The sequence below is a fragment of the Balearica regulorum genome, chromosome 5 (genome assembly GCF_011004875.1).
Source record: "Balearica regulorum gibbericeps isolate bBalReg1 chromosome 5, bBalReg1.pri, whole genome shotgun sequence".
Taxonomy (NCBI): domain Eukaryota; kingdom Metazoa; phylum Chordata; class Aves; order Gruiformes; family Gruidae; genus Balearica; species Balearica regulorum.
The window spans coordinates 8412877-8435048 of NC_046188.1; the positions used below are offsets into that span (position 1 = coordinate 8412877).

General features: G+C 39.2%; 1 protein-coding gene across 1 annotated transcript in view; it reads left to right on the forward strand.

The window, feature by feature from the left end:
• Nucleotides 1-22172, forward strand: part of SYNE2 (spectrin repeat containing nuclear envelope protein 2) — a 203313-nt gene that overhangs the window by 82024 nt on the left and 99117 nt on the right. The window contains exons 48-60 of the mRNA XM_075753365.1: nt 2200-2355; nt 2756-3021; nt 4170-6279; nt 7772-8094; nt 10000-10144; nt 10877-11089; nt 11474-11739; nt 12536-12692; nt 15460-15615; nt 18433-18573; nt 18919-19101; nt 19967-20104; nt 21176-21361. Of these exons, the coding sequence (XP_075609480.1) occupies nt 2200-2355; nt 2756-3021; nt 4170-6279; nt 7772-8094; nt 10000-10144; nt 10877-11089; nt 11474-11739; nt 12536-12692; nt 15460-15615; nt 18433-18573; nt 18919-19101; nt 19967-20104; nt 21176-21361 (4440 nt within the window). The remainder of the gene's footprint in view (nt 1-2199; nt 2356-2755; nt 3022-4169; nt 6280-7771; nt 8095-9999; nt 10145-10876; nt 11090-11473; nt 11740-12535; nt 12693-15459; nt 15616-18432; nt 18574-18918; nt 19102-19966; nt 20105-21175; nt 21362-22172) is intronic.

Below are 22172 nucleotides of genomic sequence, written 5' to 3' on the forward strand. Positions count from 1 at the left end.
GTGGGTCTGTTCAAAAGAGCAATGTTTGGTTTCAGAGCCATCATAATCAGTCTCTGTTTTATGATATTTAGAGTTTCTCTTTAAATTGTTAATCAATACAACTTCTTTCCACATTATTATAGTTAGCTGTGATAGTGTTTGCCATCATAAGGAAGGCAGATCAGAAAACTGAAATCCAGGAGTGATCCAGCATAAGAAAATAAATGAAATAAAATAGAGAAAGGAGAATGAATTCAAGCTGAGTGAATAACAAAGTACCTTACCAAATGACATTACTAAGTCTATTTTTCTTTAAGATTAAGGGTGTGACATCACAAGTGTCCCATGACTGCTGGTCCTTGTTCACTGCATTCTTATGTTGAAGGTAGGACCAGATCAAATCTATAGACAGGTCCACAGCTGGCTTGTCCGTTGGCAGGTCTTACCTGGGACTTACACATCTGTTCTAACTGGAAGCCCCAAGAAAATCTCCCAAAGGTCTTGGGAATGTGGGGAGGTCCCTGCTGACTGTAAGCTAGCCAGTGTTACTCCAATTTACAAGAAAGAGAAGGGAGAAGACTGAGGAAATTACAGACCTGTTAGTCTAACCTCAGTTCCTGGAAAAATTATGGAGAACCTCCAACTGTCCAATGGACTGAAAAACTATGGGAAACATTAAACCTATTGTGTGGGGAGATTGACGCTAGTGATGTATCTGGGGAGGCAGTGCGATGGTGCGCATTGAGAACGTCATACAAACAAGCAAAACATGTACACAGCAATCCTGAGGTTTTTCTTAGTGTCAGGACACTTACTTTTCTGTGTGTTTTGATGCGTTTATATTTCAGTCTGGTAAAGTGGATTTCTTCCTTGCTCTGTGATAGCTTAGCTGAGTTTTTCTGCTTACTTCAGTTCTATGGCACTCCAAAGTCTCTTAAGGTGAAATCTTATGTCTGAATTGATACAATAGTTACGGATGTGTACACAGAGAAATGGAAAAGTTCTCTGATTGACTCTTTCATGAGTGGTCCCCTGTAGTTTTGAGTGAAAATAACCAAAAGAGTTCCAATAAACAGAATTATTCTTTTCTGATAATGTCTGCAATGTGCTACATGTTTCCCACACTTAGAAGCAGGTATATTTTGGATAGCTCATGACCCACAGACAGAAAGCAGTGTCAGCTTACAAGTGCTGTGGTTACAGGGATAGCTGGCCTCTTCCTAGTAAAATAGTATCAAAAGCAGCAATTACAGTAAGTTTATCAAACAATAAATTTTTAACGTTGCTCATATAACATGTTGGTACCATGGAGAAGCTCGCACTGTAGTCATACCTGTATATTTGTATGCATTCACTCACATGAAGTCTATACATGGAACAGATCACTGTTTACACCAGGTACAGACAGGTACTGGGGGAAGGGAAATGCAGAAAGATGTTTAAGGTATCACCATGTGACCCAATAAGCCTGTGACATTTCATTTATGTTATCTGCAATAGCTGAATGTGATTTAGAGGATTATGTTTTACATCTGAACTGGGGCTGGCTAAGAGCATCCGCTTGGGCAATGACCTCAGCTCAGCTGATGGGCTGTAAAACCTGGCCGCATACCAAGTGACTTGTCCTTCTGTCATAGTGGGAATCGACAGCAGTGTGAGGGACTGGCTGTGGAGCCCCCCGTTTCCTTCCTCCCCACCCCGATTGAGACATGGCTCCCTAATGCTCTTGTCTTACCCCTGATTTCGGATAGCACTTGTGGCAGTAGCAGCTGTGGCTTTGTGTCACAGCAAAGCTGCTTCATGCATGAGTCACCCTGTGAAGAACATTTGAAGAGATGGTCCTGGTGAAGGACGCAGCAGTATATCAAGGCGTGATATATCAAGGTGCTGAGCAGAAGGAATGTGGGTGTGAGGAGAGGTTAAAGGTCCATGAATGTGTAAGGAGGAGGAGGAGAAGACAGGGCAGACCTGTGAATTTATCAGTAGCAGAGATGGGTGCAGGGAGGATGTTATCTGAAGGTGCTGGCAAGCCAGGGTGACTGCAGAGGTGGAGGGTAGTGGTGGAGGTTCCAGCCTCTGGGTCCTGGTTGACCCACAGAGGCTGCAGGGGAAGCCGCAGCAGGATTTAGGCATGGCTTAAACATGTGAAGCAAAGTGTTGCAGTCAGAAAACTTGTTGGTTTAGGACTTTCAGAAATAAGAACCCTGTTTTGTGTTGTAGGACACAGGTGCAGAAGTGATTGTCCAGAAGGAACTATTTCCTAGAGTGCAACTAAACACTGAATATTTTGGAGAGAAACAAAAGGTCAATGAGCTGAAAAATGAAGTGGCTGAACTGGATATGGTGCTCATAAATGAACAACTAAAAGAGCTGGAGGTATGAAAATTGCAAAGCCAATCCTCATTCTTAATGTAGTGATACAATTACAGAATTATGGTTCACTTGGGCAAAACAAAATTATTGCATATAGTCTTATCTAAGGTTTGGCTGCATGATTAGTCAGTTTGTCTACCAGGTAATCTACAAACACTGTCCCTTAATGCATGTATGTCCATGTGAATACCGTATTTGTACTGCTCTTCTAGAGTGCAGTGGTAGACACACTTACAATAGCATGTGTGCTTCCATGATGTGCACAGGCATGCGTGTTCATTTGCATGTGACTGCACACGCATATGTTTGTAGGTGTCTCAGTATTCAACAGTATTTTGTGCTGAAAGCTGAAAGTGTTTAAGATCCTCTTTTAATTCTCTCTCTGTGATGGGCTTGATTGTAGAATTTACAAACTGAACTGGAAACGCGGAAAGCAAAATCTTTGTGTCACAGTCAAGAAGCATTTCCCAGTGCAACAGGATCAAACAGAGCCGAGCTTGAAACCACAGAGCCTGCGGTGCCCTGCTGGGACAGGCTGCTTCAAGAACTAGATGCTGTTAAGGCAGTGAAGGAACAACAGTACTCTTTAATTAATGACTACCAGAAAAATCTTTCTGCTGCTCAGTCCTCAATGAAAAATTTGTCAACAGAAAAAGATAACATAAAAATGTAAGTATAGCTGAGGGTTTCTAATAATAGGTTGCAGAACAAATATGGTCCTAGACTGAATTTCGTGCCATACTTCAATAATGCTCAGACAAGAATATAGTGTTTTATCCATCTCATGAACATTAGGTAGCAAGAGAAGTCTCATAGGTTTGTAAGTTTAAACAGCCTTAAACAGAAGCGTTTCTGGTGGTTCTCTACTATGCTTTAGCAACATCTACTCTTTTTATTTTTTAGGCAAAATAAGGAATCAGCTGCTGTGCTAAAAACCTATATAAAATCCATATTAAAATATTTTTGCAAAAATATGGCAGATATGAAATATTACCTTTTCTTTAAGGACTCATCAGTTCTAATTTTTTTCTGAGTGAAATATCTCATTACTCTGAAAATTAACCTTATTTGATAGGAAGAATTCTTTGGCAATAAGTAAGTCTACGGTACCAATTCAGAGGTAACCAATGCACACAAAATATTTACTACCTTTTATGAATTTGCTTTCAAAACATGGAACTTGCGCATTGGTCACAATAATGTATCACAAAAATTCATAAATCTTTAAAATAATATATAAAATTTTTAATTTACAGCAAAGAGATTGAAAAAAATTGAATAAAAGTATAGCTGTTAAATGTATTTTAGGTGGGAATTTCAAAATACTCCTGGAAACAAAACATGAGCAGATAAACTCCTCCAAATTAATCTTGAATGAATGGGAATTTTTGAAGTTTTTCTTATAACTTTTATCTTCATGGTAAATCAGAAATGACTATAAAAGGTTGTCAGTTCACTTAGAGATGACACTATTGTTGATTTTTAAAATTTTATTTATTGTAACTTTCAAGGGAGGCTACATTCCTGTAGGAAATGACACATTCTCTATTAGTATGTACTGCCATTTTAGAGAATGTACCTTAGAATATGCCTTTCCTGCAGAAGTATCTAGAAATAACTAATGCTGCATGGATAAGCAGGAAATAATGATACTGCAGTGATGGTTAGGAAATTTGTGAGAACATTGAGAGATACATATAATTAAGTAACTAAAGTGAGTGAATAATTTTCTAAACAGTGAAATTCTCTTTCTAAAATGTGTCTAGTCCATGTTTTAGGAGAATTTTTTTTTTAAAGGCTACTCATATTTTTGGCAGGGGTCCTATGAACAACACAGTTCTTCTGGAGAAAATTAAGGCATGCATAGAGTCCTTACGAAAAGAAAGAGATGGCTTAAATCAGTTGAAAACTCAACAAGAAAGTTTATCTCGGCATTTAACATGCATGGATAAAGTGTTAACCGAAAGCCAAATGAGGCAACTGGAGCAATGGTGGCAACACATGGAACAAACAGTGCAAAAGAAACATGATCAAGTTGTGGCAGAAATCGATGAATTTAACCTGCTTATGAATAAAGTGCAGGATATTCAGAAACTGATAGAAGAACAGTATTTACAGGCAGAGTCATATTCCTCATCTGAAGGAAAAGCCAAATACCCTGTACTTTGGACCACAAAGCTACAGGACATTAAACACAGTCTTTCTCTCTTAAAAAGAAGGATTGAACTGCAGATGAAAAGAATTTGGAGCGATCAAGAGAAGGTAGCTTTGGAGAACTCTATACATGATTTGCAGAGCAAATTGGAAGCATTATCAGTGCAACAAGCTCCTCGAGAGGATGTTCAGATCACTGGTCCTGCTCTCATGAAACATGAAATGATGAAGAGGCTGAAAGAAAGTATTTCATGGGTCAAAGATTCACTGTCCTCTCTTGATCAGAAAGCAGCACTTTTCCCTAGTGATGTTAAATCACAGATCAGAAATTGCCAGCTTATGAGCACAGAAGTTCTAAACAGAGAGCCTGTGATTGTATCACTGGATTATGGGCTCCAGCACATCGTTCCTAGCTTGAACCCAGAGGAAATCTCCGATATGACCTTCCTTTTACAAACATTGCAGAATTCATACAAGGCTCTTGTTTTAAAATCAGCTCAAAGGTTACAGCACCTAGAGCACCAGCTGGAGGAGAGGCAAAGACTTATTGCAGAAGTACAAAAAGTTCACTGTCAGCTTCGAAATGCTGAGATGCTTGCCAGGCATGACATGAACCAAACCAGCACATGGTCGGAATTAATCAATCAACAAGACATTTTAAAGGAGATTTTGAAAGATGTAGGGGAAATAGAAGGGCTGATCTCATCCCACTGTAAAGAGAGTCAGGTCACAGCTGGGGAACTGAGCCTGTCTGAAAAACTATTTTTGATTGATCAATTAAGAAGTCTGAAGAATAGAGCAAGGAAGACACAGAGGCAAATTCAAAGTAAACTTAATGAAGTAGAAAAAAAGATAGCTGTCTACAGAGAGTTTGCTGAAGGAATAACTTCATTGCAGCAAGATCTTAATGATCTACAGTATAGTGAAATACACCTTGAGGAAGATGAATTACTATGTGCCGAGCAGGAAGGGAAGGATAAATGCAAAGCACTTCATCAAAAAGTATTAGCTTTTCAGTCCAAATTGTCACAAATAATGAAGTACAAAGAAATCTTTGACTGTGTAGGTCTACAGTGGGACTCACGGCAGCTGGATGAATTGCAAACTAAATTTTTTAAAATTAAAAATAAAATTAAAGCGAAGATAATACACTTTGATAATGTTGTTAGAGAATGTGATAAGATTCAAGCATTGCTAAATGAAATCCAGACTGTGACATCCACTGTAAGAAAAGAAGCTAACATCCTAAATGATAGCTCTAGCTCTTCTCCTGCTAAGAATCTTATATCTGCACAGATTCTATTTCAGACAGTTCAACAAATCATGTACTTAACCCAGGAGGTAGCAAATCAAATAAACAAAAATGAGGTCTTTGATGCACCATTCAAAGAATGTAAGAGGGAAGAAATAAAGAGCCTGGAGAAAGATGTTGAGGAATTGAATCAGTTTCTTCACAACCTGATCTCTGGTCTCCAGTGTGTAAACAAGGAAGATATCCAGAATGAAGTAGAACATATGTTCCACATCATAAAATATATTCAATTAGAGGTCCAGCAGCCACTTTTGATAGACATAAAAATGATGCAGTATGAAAAGATGCGATGGGAAGCAATTCAGAACATGATGCAAGCAAAGTTTGCTGCTATTAAATGTATAATGGAAAAAGAGAAGGAAAACCAAGACGACAAATCTCTTGCTGCTGGTATAGAAACAAAATTAGAAACACTGCAAGATCATGAAATACAACTGAAGACAGACATTGCTGCCCGTGTTGTAAGTATATTTAGTAGAAGGTATGGCCATATGTCTTTTCCCAATAGTTAGATTAGGTGTCTGTGACTGTAGCATTTATATTTTCATGACTTAACATCCTCCTTTTATTCTAGTAACTGAATTGGGTCATCATGGTCTCTGCATTGGTGGATATGATGGGAAACACGATAACAAACTAAGGATACAAAGAAATTAGTTGTATTCAGTTTGATTATAATCAAGCAGTGGGGATTAGTGCAAGAAAAGAAAAGTAAAGGGGAAGAAGGAAAAGGTTGTGTTGAAATACTGAGCTGAAGAGAGGCTGGGTGCAATTGTCCTGGGATTATTCTTGGGACTGATTTTATGTAACATTTTCAATAGTGACAACAATGAAAATACTCTTAAAAAAAAAAGCTTACCAGTTGGGAGTGATCAAGGAGAGTAAAACACAGTCCAAATCAATGTGGTCAGGCCTCAGGAAGGGCGAGCAAAGGAAAGGCAGCTGGGATCTGAGGCTTTAACACAGGTATATAAGGCACTGCTGGAGGATCAGCCTGATTCTTGATCTCTTTGTCAGAAAAGGTCCACTTAAACTGGAACAGATCCTGTTAGAGGGATGAGGAATGTTGAGGGCAGTTAATAAAACTGAGTTTGCTCAACCTGGTAAGCTGAGGGCAAGGGGAAATGTAGCTGAAAAATGCGATTAGACTGGAGGTAGATTTAATGGGTGGACTGCTTAAGTTAAAGCAGTGTTAATACAGGGAGAAAGCATTAGTGAATAAATTCGTGTTGGAAACCAAAAGAGTGGTAACCTGGAACTGTGTCCTGGTCAAGAAGACCTGTGTCCTGACTGCCCAAGAGATCAATGGCTACAAATGAGGAAATACGAGGTAGTAGCTAATAACAGGGGGAGGGAGTCAGCATCCTTGATAAACTTATGGTCCTGCTGCCAGATTTCCTGGTTTGCTGTGCTTCATTTTCACTGCTTGGGTATTCCCATTGTGTGGAAAACACAATGTCAAAGTTTCCCTGCCCTGTGGGAATCCAAGACCTGGCAAAGTCACTCATCATTCTGTATATAAATGCATAAAAGAAGAGGGGTTAGTAAGAAGCATTTGGCTAGTCATAGTGGAGATATCCCGTGGAGCAGAATAAAGCATCAATGTGTGGGCTTTCCTTGTCTGAACAGGATGTATACTGCCATGTCCATAAGGGATCTTATGGCTTTTGTGTCCTGTCATCCTTCTTGCTGGACTTTTCCAGTACTGACAGTTCCTTCATAACCCTTGTTCCTATGGTTGAGGGCAGTCAATCCATAGGTTACAGTACTGCTCTGTGGCTACCTAGGTAGCAGACTGCATTTGCCATGTGTCCTCCCTCACCTCCTCAAGCCAATTCTGGGAGCATTGGTCTCAAAGACAACCAGGTGTGAAATTCTGAGAAGACCATCTGGTGATCGAGAGGAGCACAGCAGTCTTTCTTGATTGTTCCTTTGTCTTTTTAACACTTTCAGAGTGCTCTGGAGGAGGCGTGTAAGACTGATGAGCTTTATACCAAGGCTGTTCAGAGGGCTGCCAGCTTCCTCGGGGACTATGAAGCTCAAGTCCAATCTGCTGCAAGAGAGCTTGGTAGCTCAGAGGAGGTCTGTCAAACCCCACAATGGAAACAAGAAGAGTTCGACTCTGCAAAGGCTGACATAGAAAACCTTTACTCCAAGCTGAAAAACCTAGTGAAACCAGAAGACAAAATACGTCTGGAAAATACTTTAACAGAACTAGTCAATAGGAGTTTGGCATTAAGGGAAAAGGCTCAAAGAAAGGAAGCTGATGAACAGAGGTAGGTTTAAGAGATCTTCCTAGATCATAGAATCCTAGAATGGTTTGGGTTGGAAGGGGCCTTCCACTAGACCAGGTTGCCCAAAGCCCCATCCGACCTGGCCTTGAACACTTCCAGGGATGGGGCATCCACAACTGCTCTGGGCAACCTGTTCCAGTGCCTCACCACCCTCACAGTAAAGAATTTCCTCCTAATATCTAATCTAAATCTCCCCTCCCTCAGTTTAAAGCCATTACCCCCTGTCCTATCACTCCATGCCCTTGTAAACAGTCCCTATAGCCCATGTAAACAGGCTGTTAAAACGTCTCCCCAGAGCCTTCTCCAGGCTGAACAAACCCAACTCTCTCAGCCTGTCTTCATAGGAGAGGTGCTCCAGCCCTCTCATCATCTTTGTCACCCTCCTCTGGACTCGCTCCAACAGTTCCATGTCCTTCTTATTTTGGGGACCCCAGAGCTGGATGCAGTACTGCAGGTGGGGTCTCACCAGAGCAGACTGGAGGAGCAAAATCCCCTCCCTCGACCTGCTGGTCACACTTCTTTTTGTGCAGCCCAGGACATGGCTGGCTTTCTGGGCTGCAGGTGCACATTGCTGGCTCATGTTGAGCTTCTCGTCCACCAACACCCACAAGTCCTTCTCCTCAGGGCTGCTCTCAATCCCTTCATCCCTCAGCCTCTATTAATACTAGAGAGTTGCCCTGACCCACATGCAGGACTTTGCACTTGGCCTTGTTGAACTTCGTGAGATTCGCATGGGCCCATCTCTCCAGCCTGTCCAGGTCCCTCTGGAAGGCATCCCTTCCCTCCAGCGTGTTGACCGTACCACACAGCTTGGTGTCGTCATCAAACTGCTGAGGGTGCACTCGATCCCACCATCCATGTCACCAACAAAGGTGTTAAACAGCGCTGGTCTTCATCCTCCTCAGACATTCCCCAAAATTAGTTCCTTATTATGAGAAATTTGACTGATAATAAATGCAGTGTTGTTTCTGCTCTGTTAGACCAAGGTAGTTCAGCAGAAAGAACTGTAAGCATTTCTGTTGTTCCCAGGTGTGACTGTAATGGAAGGAAAATTACCAGACAATAAGCTTATTGCTACTACTTTACAATGCAATCATTTTTGATATGTTCCAAAAAGTATGGATGTGGCTTGACTGAGGGTCATTGGGTGCCAGAATCAGAAGAAAGCCCATTTCCACAGTTCAGTGCTGGTGCAGGTTAGAACAGTTTTCAGGGGAGCCTTAATGCATGTCATCTATAGGCTATTCTGATGGCTTGAGAAAGTAAAGAGCAAAGATGACGCAAGCCATAGTTATCTTCCTTCAAATATAGGTACAGAAGAGATCTGAAGAGCCTTCAGATACATGTACAGAAAAAGTTTGTGAGATAAAGGATTTTTAAATTGCTTGCTCATGATCCAGTGCTTCTGGTTCTATTGAGCATAACCTTAAAATATGCTCTTATAATCAAAAGAATTCGATGGCTTTAAAGACTTTGCTAATAGAAAAGAGATGACAAGATATAAAAATAAGAAACTGGAATTGTACAGACCACACATGATAGGGACAAATAGAATGTGTGTTACAAACCGGGAACTAATTTTTGGGAATGACTGAGGAAGATGGAGACTTAGATTGAGACATAGAATTCTTCTGAGCAGCTCCATGGCTGATATATGGATATAGGTACCTGTATTTCTTTACCTCTGGGGCATTTATATCTGCATCTCTAAAGTATCTCAGATATCATACCTGAAGTGTATTAGAAATGCTAATTGAAAATAAGTTGCAAAATAGTAAGGACTACTAGTTCAGGAGATTTTTTTTTTTTTTATTCTAGCGGGCATTATGGTTGGAGAGAGGAGCAACCGCAACAAATTTTAATTAGTCTATTCATTATTTCCTACAGGTATTTTGAAAAATACAAAAGCTACACAAAAACCAAAGATAAGGTGTGTGATAGTCTTAACAAACTGGAAAAGGTGCTTAGACAATCTTTGTCTCAAATACCAATGTCTTATAAAGAAGCTTTGGAGCACTTAGAAGAAAGCAAGGTAAGAGAGGCAGTGAAGAACTTTTGAAAAGCTCATGCAAAACTGTGATGCAGCTATGCACACCATATGATATCATAGTAGAAGCTGTTAAATTCTTTATCCTGTATTTATGTATATATAAAAACACAGAATATATTTATATACCTACAAAAAGACCAGATTATAATAGGCCATGTACAATGAGTCCATCTTATTGCTGTAGAAATCAAATATTATCTGTGCTTAAGATAGCACAGTTACATTTCTGTTACATCCCTCCTTGCTTCTTTGCAGGACCAGGCCTGATCAGATTTCTAACATTGCTGTTGTTTTCCCTCAGAAGTGAAAATCAGAGAATTTCCAGTTTCCCCACCCAGGATCCTCTTGCTGCCTCCCCACCAGACCTCTGCTAGAATCAACCACTTTGCTCTTTTAGTACTCATCATATTACAGGGTTGTCTTTTTATATACCTGTAACTTCTGCTCATTTCTCTTCCCTTCTAAATAACCAGAAAGAAGTGAGAACAACCTAATTGCCTGGGCACACTGTTCTTCTGTTTGTTTTGTTTGTTCTATTTACCTCATCTTTCTCTGCAGTCTTAGCCAACAGAACTCTCTCATTACAACCGTATTTAACCACCTCAGTGGAGTGATTGCCATTTTATTACAGGATCCTAATCATGTTACTGAATGCTTCATTAACTTTACTGACTGTATTGTTTTATTTATTTACTTGTTTATTTTTCCTACAAGATTCTAGTCTCCAACATTGACTCGGCTGAAGATGATCTTGTGAAGCTGAGGCAGGTCTCTGGAGAGCTGATGAGATTATGCCGAAGTGACAGGGCGCTGGGCAGGATTGTAACAGTGCTGTGGGAAAATTGGCTGGGTTTGCTTGAGGTGGCCAAAGGGCTGGAAATTAACTGTGAGGAACTAAAGCAGGAATGGAAATTCATCAATGAAGAGGTGAGTTGCTCAAAAAAATGTAAGTTTTGGGGAATGTGGTAGGGAGGGGGCCCTCAGTAAAGTGGCATGTAAAGGGCTGAGATCAGTGCAGAACATCATTTCCCACCCACTGATCAGCCAGTTATCCCCAGCCTTTCTTGAACCTGGAATCAAAAATGATGGGGATATTTATAGTACAAATTCTCTGAACCCAGAACAACTCTGTGTGTGGTTATGTGCTTTGTTAGAGCAAGCTCAAATATTTTGGCATACTTCAGAGGTTCAAGCTCTCTGGCTGTGTAATTCCCAGTACTTAGTCATGCGTATGAGTACATGAATAATGTAACTTAAGGTGATGGAATAAAAAAGCACTTTATCTCATGCTTTGACATGTTGTTTACGTAGCTGGAACGAGAAACAATAATTCTTGATAAGCTCCAGGAAGAACAGCCAGAAAGTCTTAAAGAGAAAGAAAAGGCCACCAGAGAGGAACTGGTAGAACTACTAGATTTTGTGAACTCATTTGAGGAAAATGTCAACCAGCAACAGCTCCTCTTACTCTTACTTCTTCACCGAATAAGAAACATCCTGAATACATCTGAAAATTCTGAGGCAGAAGCTGCCCTTCCTGCCTTGTGTGAGATAAAGGCAATGCAGGATCGCTGTAAAAAGTAAGTGGTGTGAAATTTCTGTTGAAGATATGACATAGGACTACATACAAGCACAGCGTTTTATTGGGTATTAAAGAATATATGAAAGCTGAAATGCACTTAAAAAGGTAGTGAATGCTCTATTGGATCAGACCCATCCTCCATCTAACCCATCTGCTGGCTCCAGCATGGGCACTGGGAGACAGTAGTTAGGGAGAAGACCTGAGCCTGGCCATATCGTGTGTGGGCTGCAATTCATGTTCAAATGAAGAAGGAATCAGAAGGGATGGTGGTGGATTTTGGAGGCTCCCAAGCTCTTGTGAGCTTGAATTAAATGTGTCTGTCTTCCACTCTTACAAAATCAGACCTTATGCTTTTTGCAATGATGCAACTTTTGCCTTACTAAGTGAGGCACTGTTAAAAATTTGCCTCAAATAATTTTTGCAAATCTGTGATTGTACTTTCCCTTCTCCATACTGGCTTTTTGACATGGAATTCTTTGTGAATGTCTTCTGCTCTGCCAGCATCTTTGGTCTCTGAGAACCTGAACTCTGTTTGCTCTTTAAATATGCATGCTATCTGATTTGGTCAACCAAACATACTTTGTTTAGCAATACCTGAAGACTCTTTTTTGAAGAAATTGAGACAATAAAGGACAGAAGCTCAGAGATTTAGTTACAGAAAATAATACTAAAATACAGACAAATGCAGTTCTGGATATATAGTTAAAAATATCTGTATTAAGCATGCTCTTTGATTACTCCTACTTAGTGTAGAGTCTAACGCTTGATGTATTCGTGCTGGAAACCTTTCATAGGTTGTATGAAAAGACCAGAGACCATAAGGATTCTGTACAAGCTGAGATTCAAGAGAGGAACAAGATCACTGAAGAAATAAGTGCTGTAACAAATGCATTACAGAACGCTGCATCGGCATTGTCAGAAGATGCTGCTGGAAAGGCAGGACAACTGGAGGTTGGTAATGGCTCTGTTGTTGTGTGGGGACACTGGGAATATGTTCTCTTTTATGATGGGGCTTGAACTTGCTCCAAATAAAATTAGTGGCATGGTATATGCATATGCACATTGACTTAAAGAGAATGAATCTGGCTCAGCAGAATATGACTGGCCCTGCCATGTCCTTGGTTTGCATTCGTCTCCCTCTCCGTGGTCCAGTTAGCAGCCGTAGAAATCTTCCCTGGTTGCAGAGAGATTCACAAGCAGTTGCATGCCTTTTAGGAAGGACTGCTTAGTGTACATCCTGCACCTCTTCCCCCTCTACATACCTAGCCAGGGCAGCTTCAGGTGCTCTGGATTTGATGTTCCCACATCAGGGAGTTAACCTGGTAAATGCTTTTTAGAAATCAAGTTGTGATCAAGACCACAGTCTCCACCAGCAGCAACCAGCACTCTGCAGACATCTGGTCTATATATTTCTATCATTTCAGTATATTTTTGTTATCCTTCTTTGAAATCTAGACTTTATGAAATGTTATTATTCCTAACACTTCCTGAATGTGGGTTTATTTATTTATCATTTTAATTATATTTGTTTCAATTTAGTCTTATAATATTTATATTACTATCTTAATTTTTAAATCTTAATCAAAAATATTTTTAATTATTATTATCCTTTACCTATAGAACTTTGTAATTTATTTATTCTAGCCTACTAGGGTCCATTACAAATTTGGGCTCTCTTTCCTAAGTCTTGTACAAAAACTAGTTGGGGGACCCCTCCATGTATTTTCTTTAGAAGTTGGATGCTTTAAGCTGGCAAAGGGCTAGGAAAAGTACAGAAGCCAAAGACTGTGGTGGCAGATATGAGCATCTTCCGAGGGATTAGCACAAGAGAAATGTTATCTACATCTTTAGGAAGTTCTTAAAACCCATGAGCTAGCATTACTGCAGTGAAACCTTGTGGATTTGTCTGAAAGGGCTGGTTTTCTATTTAAAAATATTTAGAATTAGAATTTAGAGTTGACTCTACTCTTTTACTGAGTTTTTTCTGTCCAGGAGGAAATGTTACCACTGCAGGTGCGTGATGCCTGTACTTTCCCCTCACATAGAAACTGTGCGAGTCTGAGCACCTAAAACTCACCCAAAAGTGAGTTTAGACCTTGTTTCTGTTCCTGACAGCCATCGGCTCAAGCAAATGTTAGCAGCAATCCTGTCAAACGATTTCTTTGTAGCTGTATGTCACAGCTTGCCTGTTCCTTTTGAGACGATTCAGCTGAAAGGATTGAAAAATTCTTTAATTTTACCTTATGCAAACACCAGTAAGCTAAAATCTGCAGGGCAATTTCGTCCTTGCTTCCAAAGAAAACCTAGTTTCTATAAAATCTATAGCATTATTTGGGGCTCCATTGCATTTATTGAATGGGAATGCCTATTTCACTTACAGATGACAAATCTAGGTTAGTCGGGTGGCAAAGTTTTAACTCACCAACTTAGATGAATATGCAAATAGGAAGTTATATCATCTAGTCCCCTAGGAGAAAAAAAAAAGGGGCAGTTTTGAAAAGGAATCTACTTTCCAGCTAAATAATCTGGGAAATGTGAACATGCATTCATATACAGAAACCAGTTCGCAGAGACATGCTTTGTTTTGGAGACTGATGTTGTAACTGATTCTTTCAAATTCAAGTCCGGGAATCTATAAACTCCCATAAATGTTGGCATAATCTTAAATGGGCCATTTGACAACAACAGCCTTCTCTATGGTAGAATTAGGCACACAGCTGTTTCATGGGTTTGAGGTTTTTAATATGAGACCCAGTTGTCGTGGGATGACAGGAAATAAATCAATCTCAGACTCTTACATATTTCTTCTGTGCATTGTATTTGTGTGAGGGAAAAGATTCCCAAGTGAAAACTAGGATTTAATGGCTTACCATTACCCCCGATTGAAAAAGAAAAGGATGTTAATTTTAATGTCTTTCATTGCCTGGTAGGAGTGTTAGATCATTTTCCCCAATAACTTGAGTTAACATTTGAGTTTCTCAAACAGCTGAGCATTGGGAAAAGGAACTATAAAGCAAACAAACAGAACTTTCCAACTTGAAATTCTAGAAAACCTTCAAAACAAATGAGTTTCTTCATTCTTTCTGCAACAGGACTTAGATCAGATTTTATTTCTAGGCCACAGGCTGCAGACAGTTGTTCAAGTTTCTTTTATCTCATAAAACCTACATTCTTCATGCAGAACTGGAAACTACTGTTTTGAAAGGAGCCTGCTCTGCTGCTCTGCGCAATTGCCTGAAAGCAGACACTTCAGCTTGAAACCTGTTGCTTTTTGTGGCCTTTGTGTTGTTTATAATAATGAAGGAATGAACATTGGCTATTAAACGTCTTTCAAAGGGAAAATGCACTTTTGGCAAAAGAGAGAGTACAAAGGTTAACATTCACTCATAGGGGCACTTCAAATGATTACATTGCTATGGCCGTCAATAAACATCAGTGCGTCAGTTGCCTGACATGGAGTAGTATCAAGTTTAATTAATTCTTACAGATTGAAAAGCATCATTTGATTAAATGAGTGAGTATTTCTCAAAGTTAATTCACTTGCAGAGGTAGTCAGATTAGGTTTGATATCACAAAAACAACTTTTCCCAACCATAATCATGGTAGGAAATATAAACCATAGTATGTATGTATGTATAGATATAAACATATCTATGTATACACACATGCACTCAGTATGAACTAGGTAAAACTGTTGAAATTACTCTTAATTTTGTAGGAGGTTCAGAGTGTGATTGGTAAAGAAAGTCAAACTCTAAAGGATATCATGGAGAAACTCCGGATCAAGTATTCCGAAATGTACAAAATAGTACCTGCAGAGATCGAAACACAGTTGGAGGACTGCAAGAAGGTATTGCAAGACCTAGAAGACAAGGTAACCGTTGATGTAATTTTCATATTTACCTTTTTGTAATGTATAAGTAAGTACAGCAATATCTGATGATGTTCTAACTATAAATTTCAACTTGAAAAATTGATTATTTTCATTTTCCTCTCAGTGAAAATGTATGCATGAGGAAAGATTCCTCATGTTAACTGTCTCCTTTTAGAACAACCTTACAGTAAGCACTTTTTCTTTTCTGTTAAAAGACGACGTGGCAGAACCACTAGCAGTGAAGTCTTAGATATGATATGGATGCTGTCTTCTATCCAGTCTGATTCTTAAACTGAACGAGTGGTCAAAGTTGATTGGGAAGTTTGTAGAGCTTAACTGAGAAGATATTTTCAAAACTGAGTTAAAAGAGGACTTTGAAACTGGATTTTTTTTTTGTCTAATTTGCACAGATGGTAGGTTATCACAGTGTGGTTCTTTAGAGCATCCCTTGGGACATGGTTGCATTCCTTTAAAAGCAGGCAGGGAATTTAAATAACTAAAAAACATAGCCTTGGCTTTTTGCAGTGTTTTCTATCTATAGGGTCTGTAAACAGTAAACTAAAAGCACAATTAAAGGAAAATGGAGTAATGCTGCAAATTTGGGGTCAAATTTTAGCCTGGTATAATTATTATCATTGTTATATATTCATTTGTGTTATATTAAAAAGAAAAAAATCTTCCAGTTCTCTTATTTCAGAAATAATAATGTTTAATGCTAATTGTAAAGGCTAAATCTCAGTTAATTTGATAAAACTTCAAATTTTAATAAAATAATTTTGAAATCCAGTTACTTACTAGTTTCTTTCAGATTATTCATTCATTTTTATATGCCATTAAATATTTAGAGACATATTCATTACAGCTTATTAGTTTTAATTTGGTTAACATTGTAATTTCTGTTTCAAAATGGAACCAGTCTTTTCAGAACCAACAGCTGGATAGGAGAGGGAAGGAGAAGGGAAGTTAAACTGGATTTGTTCTTGGTTTTTTTTTTCTGTTGTTCACTGTTTCATTTACTGAGATAAAAGATTGTCCCAAATCCCAGCATTACATGTTGGAGTGAAAGAACTGGTCCTGGAAACTAGCTAACATTTGCTTTTCACATTTAGGTAGTGGGAAACAATATAAACTGTCTTGGAATTTTTTCAAATGCATTTGGGAAACAAAATAAATCCTCATGGAACTGGAGATCAATTTAGTTACATACTAGGAGATACCAGTATGTGTTAAATTGAATTAGCTTGTCATATTTTAATGGCATTCTGCTTTCTTCTAAATCTACTAACCTAAAAGTGAAAATAAATTGTACTTTTGATGCCATGCATTTTATGTGAAAAAGGTAATAAATTTATCTCAGTAAGAAGTCTTGTTATTAAAATCCTGCCCTACCGGTGACCAGAACATTGACAGATGCAGTGTTTTTTCTGAGGAAAGATATGAAGTCAGTGCTTGATCTGCTTTCTCATTTCCAACTGTGTTGCATCGCTCATACATATTTCTCTTCTATTTTGGAAATTGGTACTACAAACATCAATGATTTTGTCATGTTTGGTGTATTCCAGGTAGTAGTAATGGTCAAGTGTTTAGTGATTTCAGTCTTGAGTTTCTTTTTCCAAGGAGTCTTAGGCACTAAGTACAGACTGAACTTCACAGCTTTTTTGCATAAGCATGAGTATTTAAGAGGCGCACTGTAGTTCTTTTTGCTCTATGTTTATTTTTATTAATGCAATTTTATCAATACAATACCTTACTATGGGTATTATTATATTGGTCTGACATTACCTGTTGGAATCTATAAATAATAAATAATGTTAATAAAATTAAGAAATAAAGATGTATAAATAATTGATTAATGAAATAATTATCTTAATTCCTCTTCCCACAAAAAGGATAAAGTATTTCACTATGAGGAGCTTCAAACCAGAATAACTACTAAACTAGAAATCTTTTGCATCAATGCATAATAAAACTGTGCAAGGTGCATATGCCTCATAAATCCTAGGGCTGCAGCACGCAAAGAATTTACCATGATTTAATGATTTCCTGGTGCTTGGCTGACCCTAACAGCCAGCAGGGCTTAGTGAGAAAAGATGTCACTTTGGGCTAAGAGCAAGGACTTTCTCATTCCTTGCACTTCATCTAGTCCATAGTAACCTGGTACCTGACTGTGTCGCTCAGTTTTGTGCTCAGACAATTACTCAGCTTCAGCTTACTTGAGAGTTTTTCTCATTACATAGAAAATCAGGCCCTCCAGTGTACCGATTTTTCATTTCTGTGAAGTTCTGCAGACTAAAATTAAGTTCCACATACTTTATGGGGCTCAGAGCCTTTTATTTTAGTAATAAATCTCTACATTTATATTTAGAAATTCACTATACATTGATGCACTTCCATATTGCCTTATTTCTTACATGGAAGTACCAGCTGTCAGCTGAGACATAAAGGTGTCATTCCAGGTTTCTTACTGCATAAATCTACATGTGACCCTTTCCACCATGCAGTGTGATTAGCCTCTGGTACAGATTAGAACGGGGCAGCTGAAGCGAAGTACCCAGGGAGTTGTAGTGTTTTATTGTTTCTTCAGGGATTGCCTTTCTTGACCAGTCATTTTTAAATGAGAGGAAATTATTGAACAACATGTAAATGTTGACCCTGCTCACATTAATGCTTCTCCCTGCAAATGTAATTCCATTCCTGTGTTTATAAGTGACTCATCAAGAGAAACATAAAAAGAATTTGAATATTTTTGGTGAGATGGTGCACAGAAACAAGCAGATCTTTGTAATCTCCCCTATCGTTTTCTCTTTACTGTGACAGGTTAGCTTTGAAATCTTGCAGAGCTCTCCTCAGTATGTTCTGAAAAGAAAAGCAGAAACTATTAACAAGGGCCTTCAAGCTATTGAAAAGATGTTACAACAGAAGAGTGAAAACATTGCAAAAGCCAAAGAAGTTCAGAAGGTAATTTGCCAAAAAAATTTTGTGGGTGTTAAAAGATTTTTGGTTGCTTCTACAGAGCCTGCTTCAGCAGGCTGAAATGGCCCTGAAATGGCCCTCCATTCATTTTATGTCTGTGAAAGAAGTACAAGCAAGCATTTAGCTGGTGAATATTTACCAATTCTTTCTCACAGGAAAATGCACGGTTTTTTCAACTGTGAATCTCTCCAGTACATGCAGAGTGTTCTATTCTTGTCGTATCAGCTCCGACATCTTTGCAATTCCACATGCCCCACATGAAGAATAAATAACTCAGCTGTTATCTTTGAGCCCGACTTTATATTTCATTTCCCCTCTCTCCACATGCAGCAAATCTGGGATATGCTGGACCTTTGGCATTACAAACTCAATGAACTGGATGCAGAAGTGCATGATATAGTAGAGCAGGATTCCTGCCACGCACAGGAGTTGATGGATATCTTAGTGACCCCTCTTCAGCAGTACCAACAGGTCTCGCAACTTGCCGAGCGCAGAACTGCCATTTTAAACAAGGTAGATACAAATGTAAAAGTTTTTAAAAAAATCACATCTTATAAAAAGCAAAATAAAGGCTTTGCATCATTAAAGGCTTTCAAATGAATAAAGAGGCAAAAGCCTGCTGCATTAGCTTATTGTAGCTAAGAGTGGAGTAGCAAACATCGCCTCCAGCTGTTACCCCAAAGGACTGGCCCTGCACTGTGGTTGATGGGGGTTAGCATGGGGGAATTCAGGCCCCTGGATGGCGAATCAGATGGTTCTCTCTGACTCTGCTAATGGGCTATTTAGTCAAGTAACATTGCCAGATAAATCGCAACAATGCCCCCATGAAATGTAAGTACGTAAGCACCAAAATTACCTTTGATTAGAGGAGATTGCCTGAAATCATGAAACTGTTCCAGTAAAATTATGATCTTTGTTTCACCATACTAATTTAGGATAAGATAGGATAAGGATAGGATGAAATGGGATGGAATATTTTCAGTTGGAAGGGACCTACAATGATCACCTAGTCCAACTCCTTGACCACTTCAGGGCTGACCAAAAGTTAAAGCCTGTTATTAAGGGCGTTGTCCAAATGCCTCTTAAGCACTGACAGGTTTGGGGCATTGACCAGCTCTCTAGGAAGCCTGATCCAGTGTTTGACCACCCTCTCGGTAAACAAATACTTCCTAACGTCCAGTCTAAACCTCCCCTTGCGCAGCTTTGAACTGTTCCCACGCATCCTATCACTGGATACCAGGGAGAAGAGATCAGCAATTTAACTGACCTTGATGAAAATGCATACTGTTTTCTTTTAATCTTGTCCATAGATGTGTTTATCGTATACAGTGAATAGAAATGCATTTGCGCCTTTTAGTAAAATCCTGTCATTTCCTAGGCTGCCAACAGGATGGAAGAATATAATGAACTCTTGAAAAATTTGAAAGTTTGGATAGAAAACACCAGCTGCTTGTTAAGAGCAGATGTGCAAAATGACTTTGCAAAAAGCTTACACAAACATACTAATGACCTTCAGGTAAGTGTTAATGCAGATATATGGTCTTGTTAGAACTGGTTGCTCTGTACAGACACAATTTTGCATTCTTAAGTCTTCCTGACATACATAATTTACCATTTTCAGTAAATCTTTTAAGTGAGAAATAGTTATAGTTGACACTCATGAAATATAGATAGATACTTTTCGGTGTTGGACATATCTATCTTGTGAAAGTGCTGAACTGTAGGATATATATCTTCCAAAAATGTGTGATTGTCTTCTGTTACCCTACTGTGTGGCTATAATAATTTTTACTGCGTGAATATGTATGGTTCTTTCTGTATTGTGTGTACGTGATCCAAAAGGGATAAAGTAGTATTTTGATGTTGGTGTGTTACATGGAAACTTTGAAGTGAATTGTGATTTGGAAGGCAGTTCTCACTGTATCTTGAAGGTAATTCTGATTGGTAATTTCAAGAATCAAATATTTGTAGTATTACAGGGAAGATCAGGGTCAGGCAAGTGCCAAGAGCATTTCTGGCAATTTTGTGTTTGAAATTTGAGTTTTCTATATGTCTAGTCGTTGCCTTAGGCCAAGAGAGAAAGTTGGTGCTCTGAACATAGATTTGTGTATTAAAACTAATAAGAATTCCTTACAAGAAGTAGCTGACTGTTCTGGTTTGATATGTTACAAAGCAGATAGCCATAATGGGCAGATGTGATTTCCAAAATCTGTGAACATTTTTGTTTCAAAAGCTTATTGTCTCCTGTGTTTGTGGTTTGGAGTGTTTTTATGTCTTCTGGGCTGGGAAACTAGTGGACTTGGAAATGCACCCAAGGCTTGCATTAGAGTTGAGACATGCGTTCAGTCCTTTCCTTCAGTGGATCACATGCATTTCTTGCAACCCTCACTGTTCTTCATAAAGACATTTGCTGCAATTAATCCAAAAGCTCATACAGTTAGCTGCAGGAGATAAGAAGAATCTTCCCATCATGCACAACTGGCCAGATATTTTCTGGAGCATTTTGTTACATCTGTTGTCTGAGATCTCTGTGAAACTTTCATCTTCACCATTGGTGGACCAAACTAAGCTCTTATTTTGTCTCCAGATGGCTTTGGAAGACTCAGAGCAAAAGCAAAATCTTCTACACAGTGTTTACTTGGAGCTGGAGGAGCTAACACCAGTCTTTGAAACAGACAATGTAATGCAGCAGCTCAGTGAAATAGATGATCAAGTAGCAACTTTACAGCATGAGATAGCAGAGATTCTTCCACAGATCCAGCATGTGGCTGATGTAAGTTTGGGTGATCTATAAGTGCCTTTTATCAGAGCTTCATCATATGGTATGAAATATAGCTTAAGTTGCCTGCATAGAAAAAAGGTGTGCTGGTTTTAGTAGGTGTGCCAAGTGAGGAAATTAATTCTTTGGAAACAAACCATCAGAAGGTGTTTGGTATCTAATCAAGTTGTAAAGTTCAGGAGTATTGATGAAACTCCTTGTTTAGGAGGAGAAATACAGGGCTTGCAGACTGGCAAATTAGAAGGGCTTATCTTGCTGGAGGGCAGGATTCCTATTCGGAGGCACCTGGACAGGCTAGAGAAATGGGCTGACGGAAACCTCATGAAGTTCAACAGAGGCAAATGCAAAGTCCTGCACCCAGGAGGGAACATGTCCAAATACCAACACAGGCTGGGGGCCAACCAGCTGGAAGGCAGCTTTGCTGAAAGGGCTGGTGGTCCTGGTGGACGAGTTGATCATGACACAGCAGCACGGCCTCGCAACAAGAAGACTAACAGCATCCTGGGCTGCCTGAGCAGAAGTGTAGCCAGGAGGTCCATGGGAGCTGTGCCCAGTTTTAGGTTTCCCAGTGTAAAAAAGACATAGACATACCTGCAGCGAGTCCAGGAAGGACACCAAGGTGGTCAGGGGGCTGTAGCACAAGATGGAGGAGGAAAGGCTGACAAACTTGGGTCAGCCTGGAGAAGAGACAGCTCGGGGGTGGGAGAGGTGGGAATTATTACTGTCTACTGCCACATCATGGGATACTATAGACAAGATAGAGCCAGGCTCTTCTTGAGGTGTGCAAAGAAAAGATGAGCAGCAA